Source organism: Aquarana catesbeiana, linkage group LG03 (assembly GCF_042186555.1).
Source record: "Aquarana catesbeiana isolate 2022-GZ linkage group LG03, ASM4218655v1, whole genome shotgun sequence".
Taxonomy (NCBI): Eukaryota; Metazoa; Chordata; class Amphibia; order Anura; family Ranidae; genus Aquarana; species Aquarana catesbeiana.
Window position 1 is genome coordinate 650037026 of NC_133326.1, and position 21893 is coordinate 650058918.

General features: G+C 43.9%; 1 protein-coding gene across 7 annotated transcripts in view; it reads right to left on the reverse strand.

Moving 5' to 3' along the window:
- Positions 1-21893, reverse strand: part of DOCK6 (dedicator of cytokinesis 6) — a 299047-nt gene that overhangs the window by 57501 nt on the left and 219653 nt on the right. For 3 of the 7 annotated variants that reach the window (XM_073622617.1, XM_073622620.1, XM_073622619.1), the window contains exons 23-32: positions 19816-19920; positions 18278-18361; positions 16538-16633; positions 13470-13610; positions 12703-12816; positions 10561-10731; positions 7462-7601; positions 3402-3571; positions 1557-1711; positions 1-29 (exon numbers count right to left, since the gene is read on the reverse strand). The exon at positions 1-29 is cut by the window's left edge and continues 154 nt beyond it. In XM_073622617.1, the coding sequence (XP_073478718.1) occupies positions 1-29; positions 1557-1711; positions 3402-3571; positions 7462-7601; positions 10561-10731; positions 12703-12816; positions 13470-13610; positions 16538-16633; positions 18278-18361; positions 19816-19920 (1205 nt within the window). The remainder of the gene's footprint in view (positions 30-1556; positions 1712-3401; positions 3572-7461; positions 7602-10560; positions 10732-12702; positions 12817-13469; positions 13611-16537; positions 16634-18277; positions 18362-19815; positions 19921-21893) is intronic. The other 4 variants (XM_073622618.1, XM_073622622.1, XM_073622621.1 and 1 more) reach the window with 4 other exon arrangements.

Here is a 21893-nt window from a genome sequence, read left to right on the forward strand (position 1 = left end):
ACAGAGAGCACACCACTGGTACGCATAGGCTAATGAGAGAGAAGGAAAGGATGTTTTAGCTTCACTTTATAGACATTTTAACTTTTTTTTTTTTAAAGCCTGCCAGTGTGAAGAATAATGACTGTCTGCTTTTGAAAATCTGCACAATTGCCAGATTTCAAAGTTCACTGCAAGAACTCATGGGGGGGGGGGGCGGGATTTTTCTAAAACTGGAGAGTGCAAAATCTGGTCCAGCTCTGCATAGAAACCAATCATCTTCCAGGTTTTTTTTGGTTCCCTTTTTTTTTTTAAATCATACTTACCTAGGTGGATGCAGCATTGCTCTGATGCTGCATGTGCGACCCCTGGTTCTAAGACTGAGAACCAAGCGATCAAACACTACTGATCGCTCAGTTCTCAGTGCTCCATGAGCAGAGAGCTAGTGACTGTCAGTCTGTCAGGATTTAACTGCTGTCTTTGTCCCTACTGGGGAAAGATCGCTTCCTGTACAAGTGACAGGCCATCTAATCTCCACTGGGACAAACAGAGCATTGAAAACCTCACAGTTCAAATCCTTCCACCTCTATACAAGGTTAAAAAACAAGTTTTGGCTGGAATTGGCCTTTAATTTAAACTTAATTTAAGACTGATTAGTAACCCAGCACCTACCAGAGTCTCTCAACTTTTTTTTTTAATATCGAGGAACCCTTAAAGTAACTTTATGGTCTCAGGAACCCCTGCTAATAATTACTATAGCTTACAGTACATTAGTGTGATGAATGCTCCTTACATTGGTGGTCAATGGGAAGAATGTCCCTTACATTGGTAATCAATGGGAAGAATGCTCCTTAGATTGGTGGTCAGTGGGAAGAATGCTCCTTACATTAGTGGGAAGAATGCTCCTTACATTAGTGGGAAGAATGCTCCTTACATTAGTGGTCAGTGGGAGGAATGCTCCTTACATTGGTGATCAGTGGGAAGAATGCTTCTTACATTGGTGGTCAGTGGGAAGAATACTCCTTACATTAGTGGGAAGAATGCTCCTTACATTGGTGGTCAGTGGGAAGAATGCTCCTTACATTGGTGGTCAGTGGGAAGAATGCTCCTTACATTGGTGGTCAGTGGGAAGAATACTCCTTACATTAGTGGGAAGAATGCTCCTTACATTGGTGGTCAGTGGGAAGAATGCTCCTTACAATAGAGGCCAGAGGGAAGAATGCTCCTTACATTGGTGATCAGTGGGAAGAATGCTCCTTACATTGGTGATCAATGGGAAGAATGCTCCTTACATTGGTGGTCAGTGGGAAGAATTCTCCTTACATTGGTAGTCAATGAGAAGAATGTCCCCCTACAGATAGCTAAAAAGATCACTGATTTCAGTGGGTATTATTCTAACAGGCAGAAATTGTTTATTGCACAAGTAAACCCCTAGCAACCTCTGGGGGAACCCTAGATGAGAAAGACTGATCTACCCAAATCTGTAACAAACAAACAAATTTCAACATACACATGAAGATAACATTGCAATAAAAGGAATATAGAGAACAATAAGGGTTAGGAATAGGCTCTCCACTCACAGCTGGCGGGAGAGGGAAATTTGTTGTCTTCTGTGGTGTTGGTAATGGAGACCCAGCAATTGCCATGGCAACGGTCTGACTGATGGTGCCGCTGTCTGAGTCAACTTCGTCTGCCATAGAAGAGGCATGACGCATCCTCTGGGCATGTGGCTCTGCTAATAAAGGACAGGACTATTAGTCATTGTACTCACAGCACCCCTACAACACTCATATTACAGTATAACAAGTGAGCCAATCTGCCAGGCAGGGCATCTGAGAGGCCCCCAAAAAATGCATTGCAAAAAAGACTTTGGATGGCAATACACTGAACGAATTTAAAAAAAAAAGTTATTTATTGTGTAATCAGGAAATATATGTTATATCTATAAATATACTGAATATAAACACCGAAAGGCCATAACATTATGACCACTGGCAGGTAAAGTGAAAAACATTGATTATCTCATTACAAGGGCACATGAAAGTTGATTGGAAACATTAGGCAGCAAGTGAACAAGTTGTCCCTGAAGCTGACGTATTGAAAGCAGAAAAAATGTGAAAGTGTAAAGATATGAGCGACTTTGACAAATGCCAAATTCTAATGGCTAGACGACTGGGTCAGAGCAACTCCAAAACTGCAGCTCTTGCGGGATGTTCCCGGTCTGCAAGGTGTACAGTGATAGTTCACCTTTTCATTTATTTTTTGGAAAAGGTGAAATAAACCTTTAACCATTCTGCATGAAGGACAACCACAAATCCAAGGACTGGTTGCACAAAAAGTTGAAAACGCAAAGGCTACATCCACTATAACATGTTATAGAAAAGTGTTGTTCCGAGCTAACGCTTCAGAAAATTATTATTAATGTGCAAACGGCTGCATACAGTAAAAATGTGTTCCCACATTAAAGTGAATTGAATAAAAGGGCCCTTGAGGAAGTCACGTGGCCGTGACGACAATTATTGGGCGGAGCCGGGTGACTGACTGATTGCCACAACCGGAAGTGACGCGGGAGCCACAGCCCCCCGTTTGTAATAAAAGCCGATATTCCTTTTATTGATTGATACACGTACGATCTCTTAAAGGGCCATACACCCAATTCATTTCATCATCTTGGAGTAGTGAAAAGAGAAAGATTTGAAGTGGCTAAAAGGCAGCACCTGCCTAAAGGGAAAGCAATATACTGTATGACCCGGCACGTTTGCGGGTCCAACAGCTGAGATGAGAACATAAGTCAGGGATATGCAATTAGCGGACCTCCAGCTGTTGCAGAACTACAAGTCCCATGAGGCATAGCAAGACACTGACAGCCACAAGCATGACACCCAGAGGCATGATGGGACTTGTAGTTTTGCAACAGCTGGAGGTCCGTCCGCTAATTGCATATCCCTGGCATAAGTGAACGATGGTGGGAATCACTTTGCTTGGTTTGATCAGCACTACACGTCTACATGTGGAAGACCCTTGTTTATGGGAGAGTCAAGATTGGATTGATTGTGCCCGTTTTTTTCATCTTAGCAAGAGACTATTAAGCTCTGTTAAAGAGACACTTTTTTACATAGATGCATTGGTGAAATTTCAATACTATTATTAATAATATTTGTTTTCGTTATTAATATGTTATATATGGAAAGTTATTATTGATACATAAACAGTCCACCTTCAGCAGCAAAAATCACATGTTCCCTTTAAACATAACCGCTCCAATTTGTCCGTGAAATCGGGCCTGTGAGGGAAGCTGGAAGGAGTTGAGAATCTCGGTTCCAGGAATCCATCTGTCAAAGGCTTGGCAGCCCCCCGGAGGTGACACATGTCTCTGGATCGCAGCCTCTTGGCTTATCAGTAAAGTGTGTTAAATGGATATTCACCCGTGAAGTCGTACAGATGAGGGAGAGTTTCCATGACGATGCCAATCAGAGGGAGATAAAGACGGGAAATTCTCTGCTTGACCTCGGGCTCGGAGTAGCGCGGGTCCATGTCATGGCTACAGAGGAGGTTGTGCAGGGTGCTGATGGCTTTCTTCTGCAGGAAAAACACCCTGTGTGGAGAAGAAGAGAACATAGGTCTACCTAGTTCATTTCCAGTGCCTTGAAAAAAGCATTCATATCCCTTGAAGTTTTCTACATTTTGTCATGTTACAACCAAAAAAACAAATGTATTTTATTGGGATTTTATGTGATAGACCAACACAAAGTGGCACATAATTGTGAAGTGGAAGGAAAATGATAAATGGTTTTTCAAATTTTTTTACAAATAAATATCTGAAAAGTGCGGCGTGCATTTGTATTCAGTCCACTTTACTCTGATACCCCTAACTAAAATCTAGCAGAACCAATTGCCTTCAGAAGTCACCTAATTAGTAAATAGAGTCCACTTGTGTGTATTTTAATCTCAGTATAAATACAGCTGTTCTTTGAAGCCCTCAGAGGTTTGTTAGAGAACCTTAGTGAACAAACAGCATCATGAAGGCCAAGGAACACACCAGACAGGTCAGGGATAAAGTTGTGGAGAAGATTAAAGCAGGGTTACATTATAAAAAATATCCCAAGCTTTGAACATCTCACAGAGCACTGTTCAATCCATCATCCGAAAATGGAAAGAGTATGACCCAACTGCAAACCTACCAAAACATGGCCGTCCACCTAAACTGACAGGCCGGGCAAGGAGAACATTAAGCAGAGAAGCAGCCAAGAGTCCCATGGTAACTCTGGAGGAGCTGCAGAGATCCACAGCTCAGGTGGGAGAATCTGTCCCCAGGACAACTATTAGTCGTGCATTCAAACAAATCTGGCCTTTATGGAAGAGTGGCAAGAAGAAAGCCACAAGAAGTCCCATTTGTAGTTTGTAAGAAGCCATGTGGGGGACACAGCAAACATGTGGAAGAAGGTGCTCTGGTCAGATGAGACCAAAATTTTACTTTTTGGCCTAAAAGCAAAATGCTATGTGTGGCGGAAAACTAACACTGCATATCACCCTGAACACACCATCCCCACCGTGAAACATGGTGGTGGCAGCATCATGAGGTGGGGATGCTTTTCTTCAGCAGGGACAGGAAAGCTGGTCAGATTTAATGGGACGATGGATGGAGCCAAATACAGGGCAATCGTAGAAGAAAATCTACAAAAGACTTGAAACTGAGGCGGAGGTTCACCTTCCAGCAGGACAACGACACTAAACATACAGCCAGAGCTACAATGGAATGGTTTAGATCAAAGCATATTCATGTCTTAGAATGGCCCAGTCAAAGTCCAGACCTAAATCCAATTGAGAATCTGTGGCAAGAGTTGAAAATTGCTGTTTACAGACGCTCTCCATCCAATCGGACAGAGATTGAGCTATTTTGCCAAGAAGACTAGGCAAACATTTCACTCTCTAGATGTGCAAAGCTGGTAGAGACATCCCCAAAAAGACTTGCAGCTGTAATTGCAGTGAAAGGCAGTTCTACAAAGTATTGACTCAGGAGGGCTGAATACAAACGTACCCCACACTTTTCACATATTTATTTGTAAATAAATGTTGAAAACCATTTATCATTTTCCTTCCCCTTCACAATTATGTGCCACTTTGTGTTGGTCTATCACATAAAATCCTAAAAAAATACATTTACATTTTTGGTTGTAACATGGCAAAATGTGGAAAATTTCAAGGGGTATTAATACCTTTTCAAGGCACTGTATATCGAGCCAGCAGTGTACTCCGTGCTCTACAGAACAACTACAAACACATGTATTAGGAGAAAACCCAGACCTGATAAATGAGAGATATTGGGCAGCACAGTGGCTAAGCGGTTAGCACTTCCACCTAGCAGCACTAGGGTTGTTGGTTCGAATCCTAACCACGGTATTACCTACCTGGAGATTGCATGTTCTCTCTGTGCTGCGTGGGTTTCCTCCAGGTACTCCAAAGACATGCTGGTAGGTTAATTGGCTCCTGTCTAAATTGGCCCTAGCGTGTATGAATGCGAGTTAGGGACATATTTATTTGTAAATATATTTAGCTTTTTTGAGAGCAGGGACTGAATGTACAATATATACGGGTAAAGTGCTGCATAAATTGACAGCACTATTTAAGGACCTATAATAATAATTAAAGCCCATCAACATTAAATGGCAGTCGAAACATTGCTTTACTATTAGAGGGGTTCTTCACAGTAAGAGCAGGTAAAATGGAAATACAGCTGAAACCTTTTTATTTTAGATTTTGATAGAACGAGGAGGGCTGGAACCTGTCAGGTTTGTGCAGTGGCCTGGGTCGTTACTGGGAAGATTTTCTGATGTTTCCTGTCTCAATGATCACACTTGACGTGTGGTCATTGGGAGAGAAAGTAATAAAAAATAACCACTAAGGGCCCTGTGTGGTCTAAAATGAGAGAACCTGGACTATTTATGACAGTGTACAACACTGTATATGACTGCCGTTCCTTATTTATTACCCTTACATTTGCTGCCTGGGTTGAAATAAATATGATCTCAACTACCATTTTCCATTTTATATACAAAAATCCATCTGCCATATCAGAAATTTGGGGGCTACAGTTGCAGACATGGAAATGCTGGTTGCTGAGTGGTTATGCCCCCCCTATATTTGCGATACTTACCGAGCCACTGACCTGAAACAAGTATGCTCACCATAAGAAGAGAAAATATCACAAATGGCGCACCGTGCAAGTTCATATGTCCTGCAAGTGATTGCAGCCGCAGTCAAGCTCTGTCTAAGCCAAAGCCTTGACGCGTTTTACCCTAACCTCCATGATTAGGCCCTGCGTGAGTGGCGAAATGTGTCAGTGGGTGTGGCTTAGACTGAGCTGGATTAAGTCTGCTATCACTTGTGGGACAAATGGGCTTGCATGGTTAGGATATTTTTTCTGGTTGTACAGATTTAGGACAGACTTTTCACCCAGCCTGCACCCACAGTGGGTTTTACCGGACATAGCAGAGACCCAAAGTTTCATATATGCTCACCATAACAGCCAAGGAAAAAACAGAAATACTGATCTGAATACCTGTTTTGGGTAAGTGGCTCAAAGCATTAAAGAAAAAGGGTCAAGCATGACAGCCAGACAGGCATTTTCATTAAAAGATTCATTTGCAGATTCATACTTATCTAGGTGGATGCTGCATCTGTCCCCCACCGGCTCAAACACTGAGAGCCAAGCGATCAAACACTGTTGATCGCTGGGTTCTCACAGCTCCGTGAGCAGAGAGCTGGTGACTGTCAGTCACTGGCTCTGCCCTGCCCCCACTGTGCTCACTGGAGTGCTGAGCTGTAGTAGGGGCGGGAGAGGTCGGCTCAGGCTCTCAGTGGCTCGCTGCGAGGCTGAGCCGGGTGCTGGTCCAGACATGTGGGCAGATCCCGACTTTATTGTCGCGATTTTGCCCGAGCCTAGACTGGCTCTGTGACTTCAGCCCGCTGTCAGCTGAAAATGGGTCACAGGAGTGCAGAACCAACTGCACTTTTGTGATCCACAGAAGTACAGCCAAATGAGCTTTGGCTGTACTTCTCCTTTAGGGCAATAATGGCATTGGCCATATTTTCTCACAACCGATCTGGGGCAGTCATTTAAATAAATTCGGAATAAAACTACAAATTGGGAAAAATTTGAAGTTCTTATCTGCATACTTGTTTAAGGTCAGAGACTTCGAGCACTGAAGCCCTAAAGCACTGAAGGTCATCATGGCAGCTAGTCAACTAGAAGAGTTCAACATTGGCAGCGCTCATATTACTCTTATGTGACATTTCATTAAATCTAATTGTGTCACTGTAATGATTGGTAGTCCTACCATTCAGGTGCGGCAGCAGGTAGGTAAGAAATGAGATAAGAATAGCCATATTAAGAATGGTGGGCAGCAACAACTGATACACAAGCAGTAATGCTGCCATCCTAGGATGAGAGCAGAGACAGGACAGTAAATGGACACTGGAACTCACCCTTCCACATCAGGCTCCAGTATCAGGGCGAGCTCAGTCAGGATCAGGCCCGACAGGTAGTGCTGCTGTCTGAACGGCACTGACAGCTCAAACATATTAGTGATGGTCTTGTCCTGGGCTGGGCTGGAAAGCATAGAGCTCTGAAGGACAGAGAAAGAGAGGAACCATTACAAAGAATTTTTAATACAGCTTCCCACAGTCCTTACTACACAAAGTTTACGTAAAGCCATTTTTTTTAAAAGCTCCCATTCAAATGTTTGCTGTCTGTGTCCCTATGGGAAGACTTCTCTTCATTTCCTGTCCTGGATACACACCACGGGAAGAGAAAGAGAATCACTCCGAAGTGAGAAACATACCGTGAAGACAACCGACACCTGAAGAAGTGTCCCCTGTTGGATGATCTCTTCTCTACTCTGTGCTACTTTGACTCTCTCAAAATGCTCATCTTTGGCCTTGTAAAGTTCTAAAAAGGGCTTCTTTAAATCCTTATGTACCACATTAGGCTTTTCAACGGAAGATAGGTGGCCATTTATGTACCCAGTACTGGATAATTAGCCATCAGGCCACCGATCCGCCGGGAGATCCCTTATGTACCCAGCCATCATTAAAAGGCTGAATACATATAGAGACACTGTGCCCAGCCAATTCCAGGGGTTAGATACCATGCGATCACTGATCGGTCATCACAGCGATTACATAATACTATTTACAATGCTGATCCCTCCTCCTTACAACAGGGGAAGGCGAGAGATTGGCTACTTAAAAATAAATGGGCACAGAATGAACGGATCAGCGACTTCAGCTGCTGATCCATTCATTCTGCTGCAATGTCTCATATATATATTTTTTTTAACCCTTTCTAGCCCCACCCCGCTCCTCTTTTACACATACATACTTTTCCCACTCCCTAGTGACCTGCAAATTAACCCTTCACCTCCCTTATCCAGCCCCTACTAAACAATAACCCCTTCATCTCCATCCTGCCCTATATGTGACCGGTACATTAACCCCTTCACTGGCTCTTTCCTCTGTGTATGAGCTGTACATTATTGTATTTAGTGCGCCATTCTCAAGTTCCATGTTATCGCCTTTAGTACCGGCACATTTCTGCATTTCCAAAAAATGATGGCAAACAATGAATTCACCTTGGGTTGTCTGCTTTCCAAAAAGGGGTCATTCTGGGATTTCCATGCTATTCTGGCATTTGTATTTTAACAGAAAGGGAAACATTTATTTTTTATGGTCTTTTTTTCTTTTATAGTAAAAAGAAATTAAAAAAAAAACCCAGTGGTTATTAAACACCACCAAAAGAATGCTCTGTCTCAAAAAATGATATAAAACTCATTAGGGTAAAGCGTAGTGTGACAGAGTAATTGTCAGCCAAACTATCACAACACTAAAAGCTGAACAAATGGCCCGGTGATGAAGGGGGTATTACAGGCTGGTACTTTAGTGGTTCAGGTAGTATTACGGCACAGCAAAGATCAAATTTAACTTGGTGTGTGGAGGGCCTATGGGCACCCCAGTATCAGAAGAAAATTTGTGACCACTAGAGCTGCACGATTCTGGCTAAAATGAGAATCGTGATTTTTTTTGCTTAGAAGACAGATCACGATTCTCTCACAATTCTCGCGGCGTCACATCATCTTTCACATTAAAACAACAAAAAAAAAAAAAAAAGAGCTAACTTTACTGTTTCTTTTTTTTTTTTTATTCGTTGAAATTTATTTTTTCCCAAAAAATTGCGTTTGAAAGACCACTGGGCAAATACAGTGCGACATAAAATATTGCAGCAATTGACATTTTATTCCCTAGGGTTTCTGCTAAAATATATATAATGTTTGGGGTTTCCAAGTAATTTTCTAGCAAAAAATATTGATTTTAACTTAAGAAACATGTGTCAGAAAACGATTTAGACTTGTGGTTAATTTTCCTGCATTTACAAGTTGTGAAAAAGGAAGAGTTAAGCCTCATTCACACGAGGCTGACTCCACTTCCACGGAGTCCGCCGGATCAGCGGGAGATCTCCCCGTTGATCTCCGCTGAGCCGGCAGATGACAGGTCCCTCTCTGCTCACTGAGCGGGGAGGGGCTTGTCAGGCTTAGATCCCTATGGAGGGATCGGATGAAAACGGACAGCATGTCTATTTTCATCAGATCTCTCCCGATCCGATAGCGACGGGTTCCCGACGTAGGGCCATCCGTCTGCTTTCAGCGGATCGGACCGGGTCGGATGTCAGCGGACATGTCTCCGCTGACATCTGTCGCTCCATAGGCTAACATGGAGCCCCCGTACAGGTCCGCCGTCAAAACTGACAGGCGGACCTGAATGGTCCGATCGTGTGAAAGGGGCCTTAGTTACAATGTTTCCATTTAAAAACTTGGCAGACCACCCGTATGTTTTCTTTTGACAGCTGAGCAAGCAGATAAGTCTCTCCACTTGTTATATGAAAGAATCGGCAAACTCTGCAATATAGATCATCAGTGGGGGTTGAATCGAGATCACGATTTTTTAACGATTAATTGTGCAGCTCTAGTGACCACTGTGACCCCGTTTTAAAATCTCTGTTTAGGACCCCAGTGGAGAAATCCCCCCAAGTCCTAGTATAGCTACAACAGACAGAGGGTTTAAAAGGAAGCTACAGCACTGGCATAGGGATCTTTGAGTTCTTCTTATCTTCCAATGAAGAAACCACTAGAGCAGTGGTTCTCAACCCCTGTCCTTGGGACCCACTAACAGGCCAGGTTTGCAAGATAACTGAAATACATCACAGGTGATATAATTTGCTGCTCAGTGATTGCAGTATTCTAGTCTGCATCTCCCCAAGGTAATACTTAAATTCTGGCCTGTTAGTGGGCCTGAGGGCCGGAGTTGAGAACCACTGCACTAGATGGTGCAAAGCACAGAAATACCACATGGCATGCCTACTGGGGGATTCTCAATATGAAAAAAAGCAGAACATATTTAGGCAACTAACAATAGCTGCTTGCCTTTTAGCAAAGTTCCCTGGCTGTTGATGAAAGGAGGACCCCCTGCCTCTCCTCCAACAAGAAGAAATTCATTCTGACTGGTGTTCTGTTTAAGTTAGCACCATAGTACCTGAGATGTGGTGGAAGAGATGGAGGGCGAGGGTGAATTGGGGGGTGACAGGCGGCTGCAGGGCAGGTTCAAGGGGACGTAGTGTTCATGCGAGCACACGATGCGGATAAAATCCATACGCAGAGAGATTAGCACATTCGGGTTCTGGGCCTTTGACAATTTATTGTTTATCTGTAAAACAGAAGACATAGGAAGTGTCATACATAATGCATAAAAATCGGTTTAAAAATGATGCTTTTAAAAGGAGAAATTAATTTCCAACTTAAATCAGCAAAATACATTTCAGGGACATAAACAGAAAAGGCCTGTAAAGTCTTACAATTTTTTTTTTTTCTTTTTAAGCAGCTACATCCTGAGTAGAAAAGCCTGTCTTCCGCCAGCGCTGCAGAAGGACCCTTGCTCTCTGTGTAGAAGCAGTGGTCCCTCTGAAGAGGTCCAAAATGCCCTCTTTTGAGCCAGGCCTAAAGTTCTACAATCACCAAAGCTCATGCTCCCTGCTGATTGGAGAGCTCTAGCTGTGGATCCCAGGACGTTAATAAGTGAGGCCTAGTCATTACTGCTCACCTCCACCATCACAGGAGTGAGATCTCAAATGCTGAGTTCAGAGCTACTGCATCAGGGGAGAGAAAGGGTATGTGAGAATCACAGAAAGAGCTCACTCCAGTGATGGTGGAGGTGAGCAGTAATGACTAGGCCTCACTTAGCAACGTCCTGGGAGTATTCCAGTCAGGCTTCATAAGGTATGTAAATGGCCTACACCTATAGCAAGGGTATTATTCATCTTTATTTAGCGCTGCCCAGTTTGTTTTAATCTACAAACACACATACAAACACATACACAGTGAGCTGAACAATTTAAAATGTTTATAGTTTTTAGAGAGGGCTGGACAAATTTCTAAGAAGTTCTATTAAATAACTCTTTAACCACTTGCCGACCGCTGCACGCCGATGTACGTCCCTACTTCGGGGACGGGTATCGTTATGGCAGCAGCTAGCTGCCATAACCCCGGTATCCCCGTGTTCGGCTGGCGGTCGGCTACAAAATAAAAGTGGTCTCTGCAGCGGATTCGCCGCAAGATCACTTTTATCGGTGGCGGGAGAGGCCCCCTCCCGCCACGATCTGGTGCCCTCCGCCGCTTACCGGAGCCGTCGGCAGCGGCGATTGCGTCTGTCTCCTTGCTAGGTATGGAGACGAGTGAGGCCAAGATGGCCCCCACCCGTCTCCATACCATAGCTGGGCGGAAGTGACGTCAAAACGTCACTTCCGCCCATACTTCTTAAAGGCACATTTTTTTTATGTCATTTTTTCAAAATGACAAAAATTTTTTTTTTTTTTTTTTTGCATTTAAGTCCAAATATGAGATCTGAGGTCTTTTTGACCCCAGATCTCATATTTAAAAGGTCCTGTCATGCTTTTTTCTATTACAAGGGATGTTTATATTCCTTGTAATAGGAATAAAAGTGACACAATTTTTTTTTCTTAAAACAGTGTAAAAATAAAAAAATAAAAACATTGTTTAAACGTACCCAGTCCCGCCGAGCTTGCGTGCAGAAGCGAACGCATACGTGAATAGCGCCCGCATATGAAAATGGTGTTCAAACCACACATGTAAGGTATCGCCGCGATCGGTAGAGCGAGAGCAATAATTTTAGCCCTAGACCTCCTCTGTAACGCAAAACACGCAACCTGTAGAATTTTATAAATGTCGCTTATGGAGATTTTTAAGGATAAAAGTTTGTCACCATTCCACGAGCGGGCGCAATTTTGAAGCGTGACATGTTGGGTATCAATTTACTCGGCGTAACATTATTATCACAATATAAAAAAAAAATGGGCTAACTTTACTGTTGTCTTATTTTTTAATTCAAAAAAGTGTATTTTTAAAAAAAAAAGTGCGCTTGTAAGACCGATGCGCAAATACGGTGTGACAGAAAGTATTGCAACGACTGCCATTTTATTCTCTAGGGTGTTAGAAAAAAAAATGTATAATGTTTGGGGGTTCTAAGTAATTTTCTAGCCAAAAAAAACAGTTTTTAGCTTGTAAAAAAAAAAGAGTCTGAAAAATAGGCCCGGCCCTTAAGTGGTTAATAGGAAAAGACTAATGAATATGATAAATTCCATTGATTCTACTATGTATTTACCTGTTTATAATATGAGCGTATGAGGAGAAACACAAAGCCACGATCCATCATGGACAAAAGATCATTGAGGAAGAAAGCAAGACTGCTGTTCAGGCGTTCAGCCAGCTCAGTATCCTGTCCAGGGAGAAAGACGTATATATAGTTACACATGATTGGGAAATGACTGGAATCCATCTAGTAGAGGCTATCACAATTCCTATGGGCCAGATTGTTGCCAATTTTGCCCTATAGGAGGAAGAAATTCTTTCAACACCACCCCACCAAGGTTAGGGATCTCACTTCTTGAATCCCAGTATGGCGCTTTCACTATCCAGTAATTAAATGATTTGCATGATTATCAGGTTCGGGATCCCCCCTCCCCTCCATGACTCAGAATATGTTTATTAGGTGTGAGAAATCCAATGCTTCTGTACATTGCTGGCTGCTAAAAGACCTTAAATATGGAATTCTCACCTGACCCTTTAACACACAAGTCAATATATACAATACAGGGTGCTACACAATGCCTGGTCTATCTTATTTTGCCTTACAGGATCATCCAGCTCGTATATCGACAATATACAGCACCATGTATATGCACTCAGATCTTGCCTTTGTTTATTGCACAATAATACATACCTCTGAATTCATCCTATGATTGTTTGTATTGTTTATAAAACTTTTCATGAAGACTTACTGAATCTAAAAAAAGTTATATGCAAATATATACTAAGGAAAGGGGAAAAAAGAAAGAAAAAATAAAAAACAATGATTGGAATGTTTAGAACCTTGAGGTATCGGCTGGCGATCTCCGTACAGACATTGCACACGAGGGCGGATATATCATCCACAAATCTCTCCGGGAAACGTTGCTTTCTGGGTGCGTCTAGTCGCTCGGAGTTATGGAGGTGCAGAGACATGCTCTTTGTCTGAGGATGGGTAAAACAGACATAATTAATGAATCTGATACAAAAGTGAGTACACCCCTCACATTTTTTAAATTATTTTATCTTTTCATGTGACAACACTAAAGAAATGACACTTTGCTACAATGTAAAGTAGTGAGTGTACAGCTTGTATAACAGTGTAAATTTGCTGTCCCCTCAAAATAACTCAACATGCAGCCATTAATGTCTAAAACGCTGGCAACAAAAGTGAGCACCCCCCTAAGTAAAAATGTCCAAATTGGGCCCAATTAGCCATTTTCCCTCCCCTGTGTCATGTGACTCATTAGTGTTACAAGGTCTCGGGTGTGAATGGGGAGCAGGTGTGTTAAATTTGGTGTTATCGCTCTCACTCTCTCATACTGGTCACTGGAAGTTCAACATGGCACCTCATGGCACAGAACTCTGAGGATCTGAAAAAAAGAATTGTTGCTCTACATAAAGATGGCCTAGGCTATAAGAAGATAGCCAAGACCCCAAAACTGAGCTGCAGTACGGTGGCCAAGACCATACAGTGGTTTAAGGTTCCACTCAGAACAGGCCTCGCCATGGTCGACCAAAGAAGTTGAGTGCACGTGCTCAGCGTCATATCCAGAGATTGTCTTTGGGAAATAGACGTATGAGTGCTGGCACCATTTCTGCAGAGGTTGAAGGGGTGGTGGGTCAGCCTGTCAGTGCTCAGACCATACGCTGCACACTGCATCAAATTGGTCTGCATGGCTGTCATCCCAGAAGGAAGCCTCTTCTAAAGATGATGCACAAGAAAGCCTGCAAACAGTTTGCTGAAGACAAGCAGACTAAGGACATGGATTACTGGGACCATGTCCTGTGGTCTGATGAGACCAAGATAAACTTATTTGGTTCAGATGGTGTCAAGCGTGTGTGGTGGCAACCAGGTGAGGAGTACAAAGACAAGTGTGTCTTGCCTACAGTCAAGCATGGTGGTGGGAGTGTCATGGTCAGGGGCTGCATGAGTGCTGCTGGCACTGGGGAGCTACAGTTCATTGAGGGAACCATGAATGCCAACATGTATTGTGACATACTGAAGCAGAGCATGATCCCCTCTTGAGAGACTGGGCCGCAGGGCAGTATTCCAACATGATAACGACCCCAAACACACCTCCAAGATGACCACTGCCTTGCTAAAGAAGCTGAGAGTAAAGGTGATGGACTGGCCAAGCATGTCTCCAGACCTAAACCCTATTGATCATCTGTGGTGCATCCTCAAACAGAAGGTGGAGGAGCGCAAGGTCTCTAACATCCACCAGCTCCGTGATGTCATCATGGAGGAGTGGAAGAGGACTCCAGTGGCAACCTGTGAAGCTCTGGTGAACTCCATGCCCAAGAGGGTTAAGGCGGTGCTGGAAAAAAATGGTGGCCACACAAAATATTGACACTTTGGGCCCAATATGGACTTAGGGGTGTATTTACTTTTGCTGCCAGTGGTTTAGACATTAATGGCTGTGTGTTGAGTTATTTTGAGGGGACAGCAAATTTACACTGTTATACAAGCTGTGTCATTTCTTCACATGAAAAGATATAATAAAATATTTACAAAAATGGGAGGGGTGTACTCATTTTTTGTGAGATACTGTATATATAACGTCTGTAGAATCATAAAAATAAAAATAATAATAATAATAATACAAAAAGAATGATGACCACCAAAAGTAAAATAACTCAGCAAAATTTTATTTGAATATGTTTGTTTTTTATTTTACAATTTGTTTCTAAACACTGCTGCAAACTCTCAATGCAGTCCCACCTTCTTCTTCTTCTGAGATATGGGAAGAGTAGGGGGGCAGCTCCTTCCCACAATACAGCACTGAGGAACAACCCGCTGCCAAAGCTGGAGGACGGCTGTGTTGAAGTGAAAGGAGGAACTCGTGATTGAGCCTAGGCTCACATTACTGCGACGAGATGTACTGCAAATTTCATCCTTTTCTTTGTCCTGTGTGAGGTGCGAATTTGCCTTGCATTTTGAGGTAGACAGGTGCGAATTTACCGATATTCTACCGCAAATTTACCGCGAATTTCAGGAGGCAGACAGTGAACAATTCGCAGAGATGTCAGATTTGTGCTGCGAGTTTACTGCACGTTGAATTGAAGCCTATGAAGATAAAATTGACACTGCACCATAGGGATTTGCATCGCACTTGCAGTCAACATGCACAGGGCCCTTTTTTCTCGCACCAAATTCGCAACGCATAGATGTGAACCAAAGCCATGTAATACTATACTTTTTACATGACCTGTGAATCTGTGTGTTCCTAAACACATCAAACCCGCTGTAAATTTGCATCAGTGTAAACCCAGGCTAAAAGAGAAGTATGGGAATTAGTTTTTGTTTCAGAATCATATTTACCTAGGTGGATGCAGCATCGGTCCCATGCTACACCTGTCCTTTGCTGGCTCTAACACTGACAACCGAGAGATCAAACACCACCGATCGCTCAGTTCTCCCTGAACAGATAGCTAGTGACTATCAGTCACCTCTCTCTGCTCTGCCCCCTCCCGCACTGGATCGCTGGTCCGTGGAGGGGGCAGGAGAGGCCAGCTCAGCCTCTCAGCGGCTCGCTGGGAGGCTGAGCTGGGTGCTGGCCCAGGCATGTGGGCAGATCCTGGCCATATGGTCGCAATCTTTCCCAAGCCTGGACCGGTGACTTCTAGCTGTCTGCTGAAAATGGGTCACAGAAGTGCAGAATGAACTAAACTCTTGTGATCAAACGAGCTTTGGCTGTACTTCTCCTTTAAAGAGGCTCCGACGTGTTTTGAACAGGTTTGTGGTAAGGCTAAGTTTGTATGAGGAACCACATTACACAAAGACAAATTCCCCTCCTTCTGTCCATCACATACGTGGCAGACACTATCTTGGTTTGCCCCTTGTGTTCTCCTATTATCCCTCCACTTACCATGAGCTGGAAGAAGAACCAAGCTTGACTCAGAGCCGCTTCTCGCACTGGACTGGCGCTCACCACCCACTGTAGGGCCAATTCTTCATGCAACAGCTAGACAACAAGCAACAGTCAGCCATAAAGAATAAATCCACCAGCATCAAATACTTCCTAACACTCATGTGATACCTAGCCGTGTCACAATGACACACTTCATGTCACATAGCTCCCCCTGTCTGTGTCACCCTGTGGTGGGAGGACAGACTTCATATCACAAAGCTCCTCCTGGGTGGTGTCACCCTAAGGTGGGAGGGACCGACTGCTCGTTACATAGCTTCACCTGTCTGTGTCACCCTGTGGTTGGAGGAACAAATGCCAGGTCACCCTGTAATGGGAGGGGCAAAGACCATGTTATATAGCTTCTTCTGGGTGGTGTCATGGAAAGACTCCATGTCACATAGCTCCTCCTGGGTGGTGTCACCCTGTGATGGGAACAAAAGACTCCATGTCACATAGCTCCTCCTGTGTCTTATATTCATTTTGGCTACAAAAAATGCATTAGGGCTTATTTTCAGGGGATGTCTTATTTATACTGTCTTCTCTCTCCCTCTCCCCTGTCAGCTCAGGAGTCAGCATCTCTGTAATCCCCAAAATAAACCCTAGTTAAAGTCCTTGTAAAATCATTTAATCCGCTCTGTAAATGGATTATATAATGTCCAGTGTTTGTCTTTATGTAACATTGTAGAAAATACCTTATTTACAGCGCTGCTGGGCACTCAAATGACTAGCCGGAGCTCTTCTTCCCCGCTCCGAGCACTGCAGAGGGGGGCCGAGATCCCCACCGACCTTAGCCCTGCTCCGAGCACTGCAGAGGGGGGCCGAGATCCCCACCGATGTTAGCCCTGCTCCGAGCACTGCAGAGGGGGGCAGAGACCTCAATGACGTTAGCCCTGCTCCGAGCACTGCAGAGGGGGGCCGAGACCCCAATGATGTTAGCCCTGCTCTGAGCACTGCAGAGGGGGGCCGAGATCCCCACCGACATTAGCCCTGCCCCGAGCACTGCAGAGGGGGGCCTTGATCCCCAATGACGTTAGCCCTGCTCCGAGCACTGCAGAGGGCGGGGCTGCTTACATCAGCCGGGGGGAGAGCTCCAGCGGGTCACATGAGCACTCTGCGGCGCTGTAAATAAGGTATTTTCTACAATAATGTTACATAAAGACACACACTGGAGATTATATAATCCTTTTACAGCGTAGATTACATGATTTTACAAGGACTTTAACTAGGGCTTATTTTCGGGGCAGGGCTTATATTGAAGCCATCCTAGAAATTCGAGATAGGTCTTATTTTCGGGTTAGGTCTTATTTTCAGTAACACAGTACATCCTACTGCTTGTCATTATTTGTTACCAACATTGATTTGAACTTTTGAAAGTTAAACATGAAAATAAGAAACTTACTCTAATAACACATATCATATTAGTAACAGATAAGAGTTTTATAAACAGGCAAGTGAATGGGTAAAGCCCACATGCGGTATTGATGACTAGTTAGATCTTACTTAAAAACACATTTGTTCTTTAATTCTCTGCAACAGGAAGGTTTAATAAAGTTAGTTGCCAGTTGTGTTTTTTTTTTTTTTTTTTTTTAGCAGCCTTGGCTACCTGGCTACTGGAACTCTCCAGTCCTAATTCAACATCATTATAAAGACCTAAGCTACAGTAAACTAGAACACGCATCAAACAGGCAGAGTAAATACCTTTTTAGCAGTGAGGCGAGGCTGGGTGGAGGACACTTCCCCCTCCACGTAGGTGGACATGCGATTTGGACTTCTCTCATTGTTCTATGGAGAAGTTAAAAGGTGGCCGTAGAAGCGTTTGATGGTAAATGGAAGAGAAGGTGGAAGTGGGAAACATGGAGGGGTTAGAAACAAGAAAGACAGATGAATGACAACCATATGACATGCAGAATAAACTACAGAAAAACTGACACTTGCTTTAAAAAGGGATCCTCAGAAAAAGTGAAAATCCTCTGTAACGCAGTGAGCTGAGTTGGGGTGATTTGTGCTAGGCAGTCCTTTCTTTTCTGAATAGCCTGTTAACGTACCTTAAAGTGGAACCTCAGTCATTTTTTCATCTTTCCATCTATTAAATCTTCTGCCCTTGTTGTTTTAACTTTGGATAGTAATTTTTTTTTTTCTGCCAGTAAATACCTTATACAGCCCCCTTTCCTGTTTCTTGTCTGGTAAAAAGCCTAGGCTTATGACATCATGCACAGCTCTCCCTCTCACTCTCCTGAGAGTTTGCCAGGAAGGGAGGGGGGGATGAGTCATAAGAGGGCCAATAAGAGCTGGAGGTGTGCCTCTGTGTGTCTGTGTAAATCCAGGAAGTAGCTTCAGCTGCCCACAGTTAAAATGGCTTCAGCCAGACTCAGTGGAGGGAGATTTCTGCAGCATATTTGGCAAGTACAGAATCACAGAATATATAAAATAATATGCAAAGTGGTTGGAGGTAAGCTTCGGAATGGCAAAAATGTTTCTATTACAAATGATGTGAGCAGGCTGCAGTTCCTCTTTAATGCAAGAAAAAAAAAGTGTGCAATGCAAAGTAATGCAAAGAGCATATGCATCAGCGAACCTTGGTGTGATATATAACAAAGGTTTGCTGCCGCATACTATAGATGTACACTGGAGTGCAACTAATTCTTTGTTGAACGAATAAAATAGATACGATTAATATGCATTACCGCACAAAACACATGCTCCACGCAGCACACACATCTGACCTATCTCCATAGTAATGAATGGAAACTTCTACATTTTCATACACAAACATGGAGAAGGGTAAGCAGGCCCTAGAGCAGTGATGACGAACTTTGGCACCCCAGATGTTTTGGAACTACATTTCCCATGATGCTCCACTACACTGCAGAGTGCATGAGCATCATGGGAAATGTAGTTCCAAAACATCTGGGGTGCCAAGGTTCTCCATCACTGCCCTAGAGACTGCTTAGCCAAGTATGAAAATGGTGTAGCTTCATCCATATGTGAGCTAACCAATACAATCTTAGTCATTGTTTTCCCTATGTGCAGCCCATATCATAGATGGTCACTGAACTCACTGAACATATAACTCTTGGGGACCTGAAGGTTTTGGTACAGCTGAGCACGAACACTAAAAATGTCACAATGGGTTACAGATAAAGGAGGAGATGGCTACAAAGCTACAGGTGAAACAGGTGCAGAGGGCATGCAGAGAGAGGCTGGCACATGCATAACACAGTATAGGGGAGTGCCACCTGTCTGAGCTCCGTGTTGGAGCTGGGCTGGGTCCGGCGCTGCACGGATTTCGGACCGCCTGGACAGTAAGCAGAGTTCACCCAAGAATGAGAGCGATCAATTCCCTGCAGGAGAGAGAATGCCCAGGAGAATAAAGGGGTGAGGACTGGCAAAGCACCCAATACAATGATCATTGGAAGTGGAGAAAACAAACCCAGGACATAAATCCAAAGGAAACAAAGCTCAGCTAGTGAAAGATGCTCAGCATATAAAAGGCATATAAAATACATTTGTACAAAAAAAAGAGGCACATATTTGTATAATTGTATAATTTGTATAAGTATAATTAAGTACTGCAAGGAAAACAATAAAAAGACACATAATTAAACATTAATAACAAAGATTGGGGTTCAAATTTAGGCCAGTTCCTAACAGGCTGAAAATCGCTTACTGGATCCTGTTGCCCCCTCCCGTTCGGCATACTTCATACTTCACATGAAAAATCAAGCGAGCCAGGCGGAAAATTGTTAACTGAACAGCAGCTGCATCCAGTACAATAGCCCAGCAGGAGAACTCATCCAAACGTGTTATATAGAGCGTCTCCATCAACTACACTTTCTGCTTCCTTGTATCTCCTTTATGCTGATTATTTTCTCCTTTACGATCTTATTTACCTTTGTAGTAAACTACAGTTGCTTTCTTTTCCATTTACTCTTATTAATTTTCCTGACATATAATCTAGTTGCCCCCAGGATGGTAAACTTTAAAAATTCCCACTGATTTTGGACTGCTGATGACTTTCTTTTTGACACATTTTTTTTTAGAAAATCACTAATTTCATCAAAATTTGTCTTGAAATCTAAAACTTTTTTTTGTAGATTATTTATTAGTTTTTGTTCTTATATCAAACCAAAGACATTGGTGATCATTAGAACCTAAACTTTCTCCCACCACAACATCAGACAATCCCCATTTGTTAGAGTTGCACCGATACTGATTTTTTTACTGGCAAGTATGAGTACCGATACTTGTACACAGGGCTGCTGTTAGAAACCAAGGGGCCCCATACAGAAAACCTGACACTGGGCCCCATACAGACAACCTGACATGGGGCCCCATACAGACAACCTGACACTGGGCCCCATACAGACAACCTGACACTGGGCCCCATACAGACAACCTGACATGGGGCCCCATACAGACAACCTGACACGGGGCTCCATACAGACAACCTGACACTGGGCCCCATACAGACAACCTGACACTGGGCCCCATACAGACAACCTGACACGGGGCCCCATACAGACAACCTGACACGGGGCCCCATACAGACAACCTGACACGGGGCCCCATACAGACAACTTGACACGGGGCCCCATACAGACAACCTGACACGGGGCCCCATACAGACAACCTGACACGGGGCTCCATACAGAAAACCTGACACGGGGCCCCATACAGAAAACCTGACGCGGGGCCCCATACAGAAAACCTGACGCGGGGCTCCATACAGAAAACCTGACACGGGGCTCCATACAGAAAACCTGACACGGGGCTCCATACAGAAAACCTGACACGGGGCTCCATACAGAAAACCTGACACTGGGCGCCATACAGAAAACCTGACACAGGGCCCCATACAGAAAACCTGACACAGGGCCCCATACAGACAACCTGACACGGGGCCCCATACAGACAACCTGACACGGGGCTCCATACAGAAAACCTGACATGGGGCCCCATACAGACAACCTGACACTGGGCGCCATACAGAAAACCTGACACAGGGCCCCATACAGACAACCTGACACAGGGCCCCATACAGACAACCTGACACGGGGCTCCATACAGACAACCTGACACGGGGCTCCATACAGACAACCTGACACGGGGCTCCATACAGACAACCTGACACGGGGCCCCATACAGACAACCTGACACTGGGCTCCATACAGAAAACCTGACACGGGGCTCCATACAGAAAACCTGACACGGGGCTCCATACAGAAAACCTGACACGGAGCTCCATACAGACAACCTGACACGGGGCCCCATACAGACAACCTGACACGGGGCTCCATACAGAAAACCTGACACG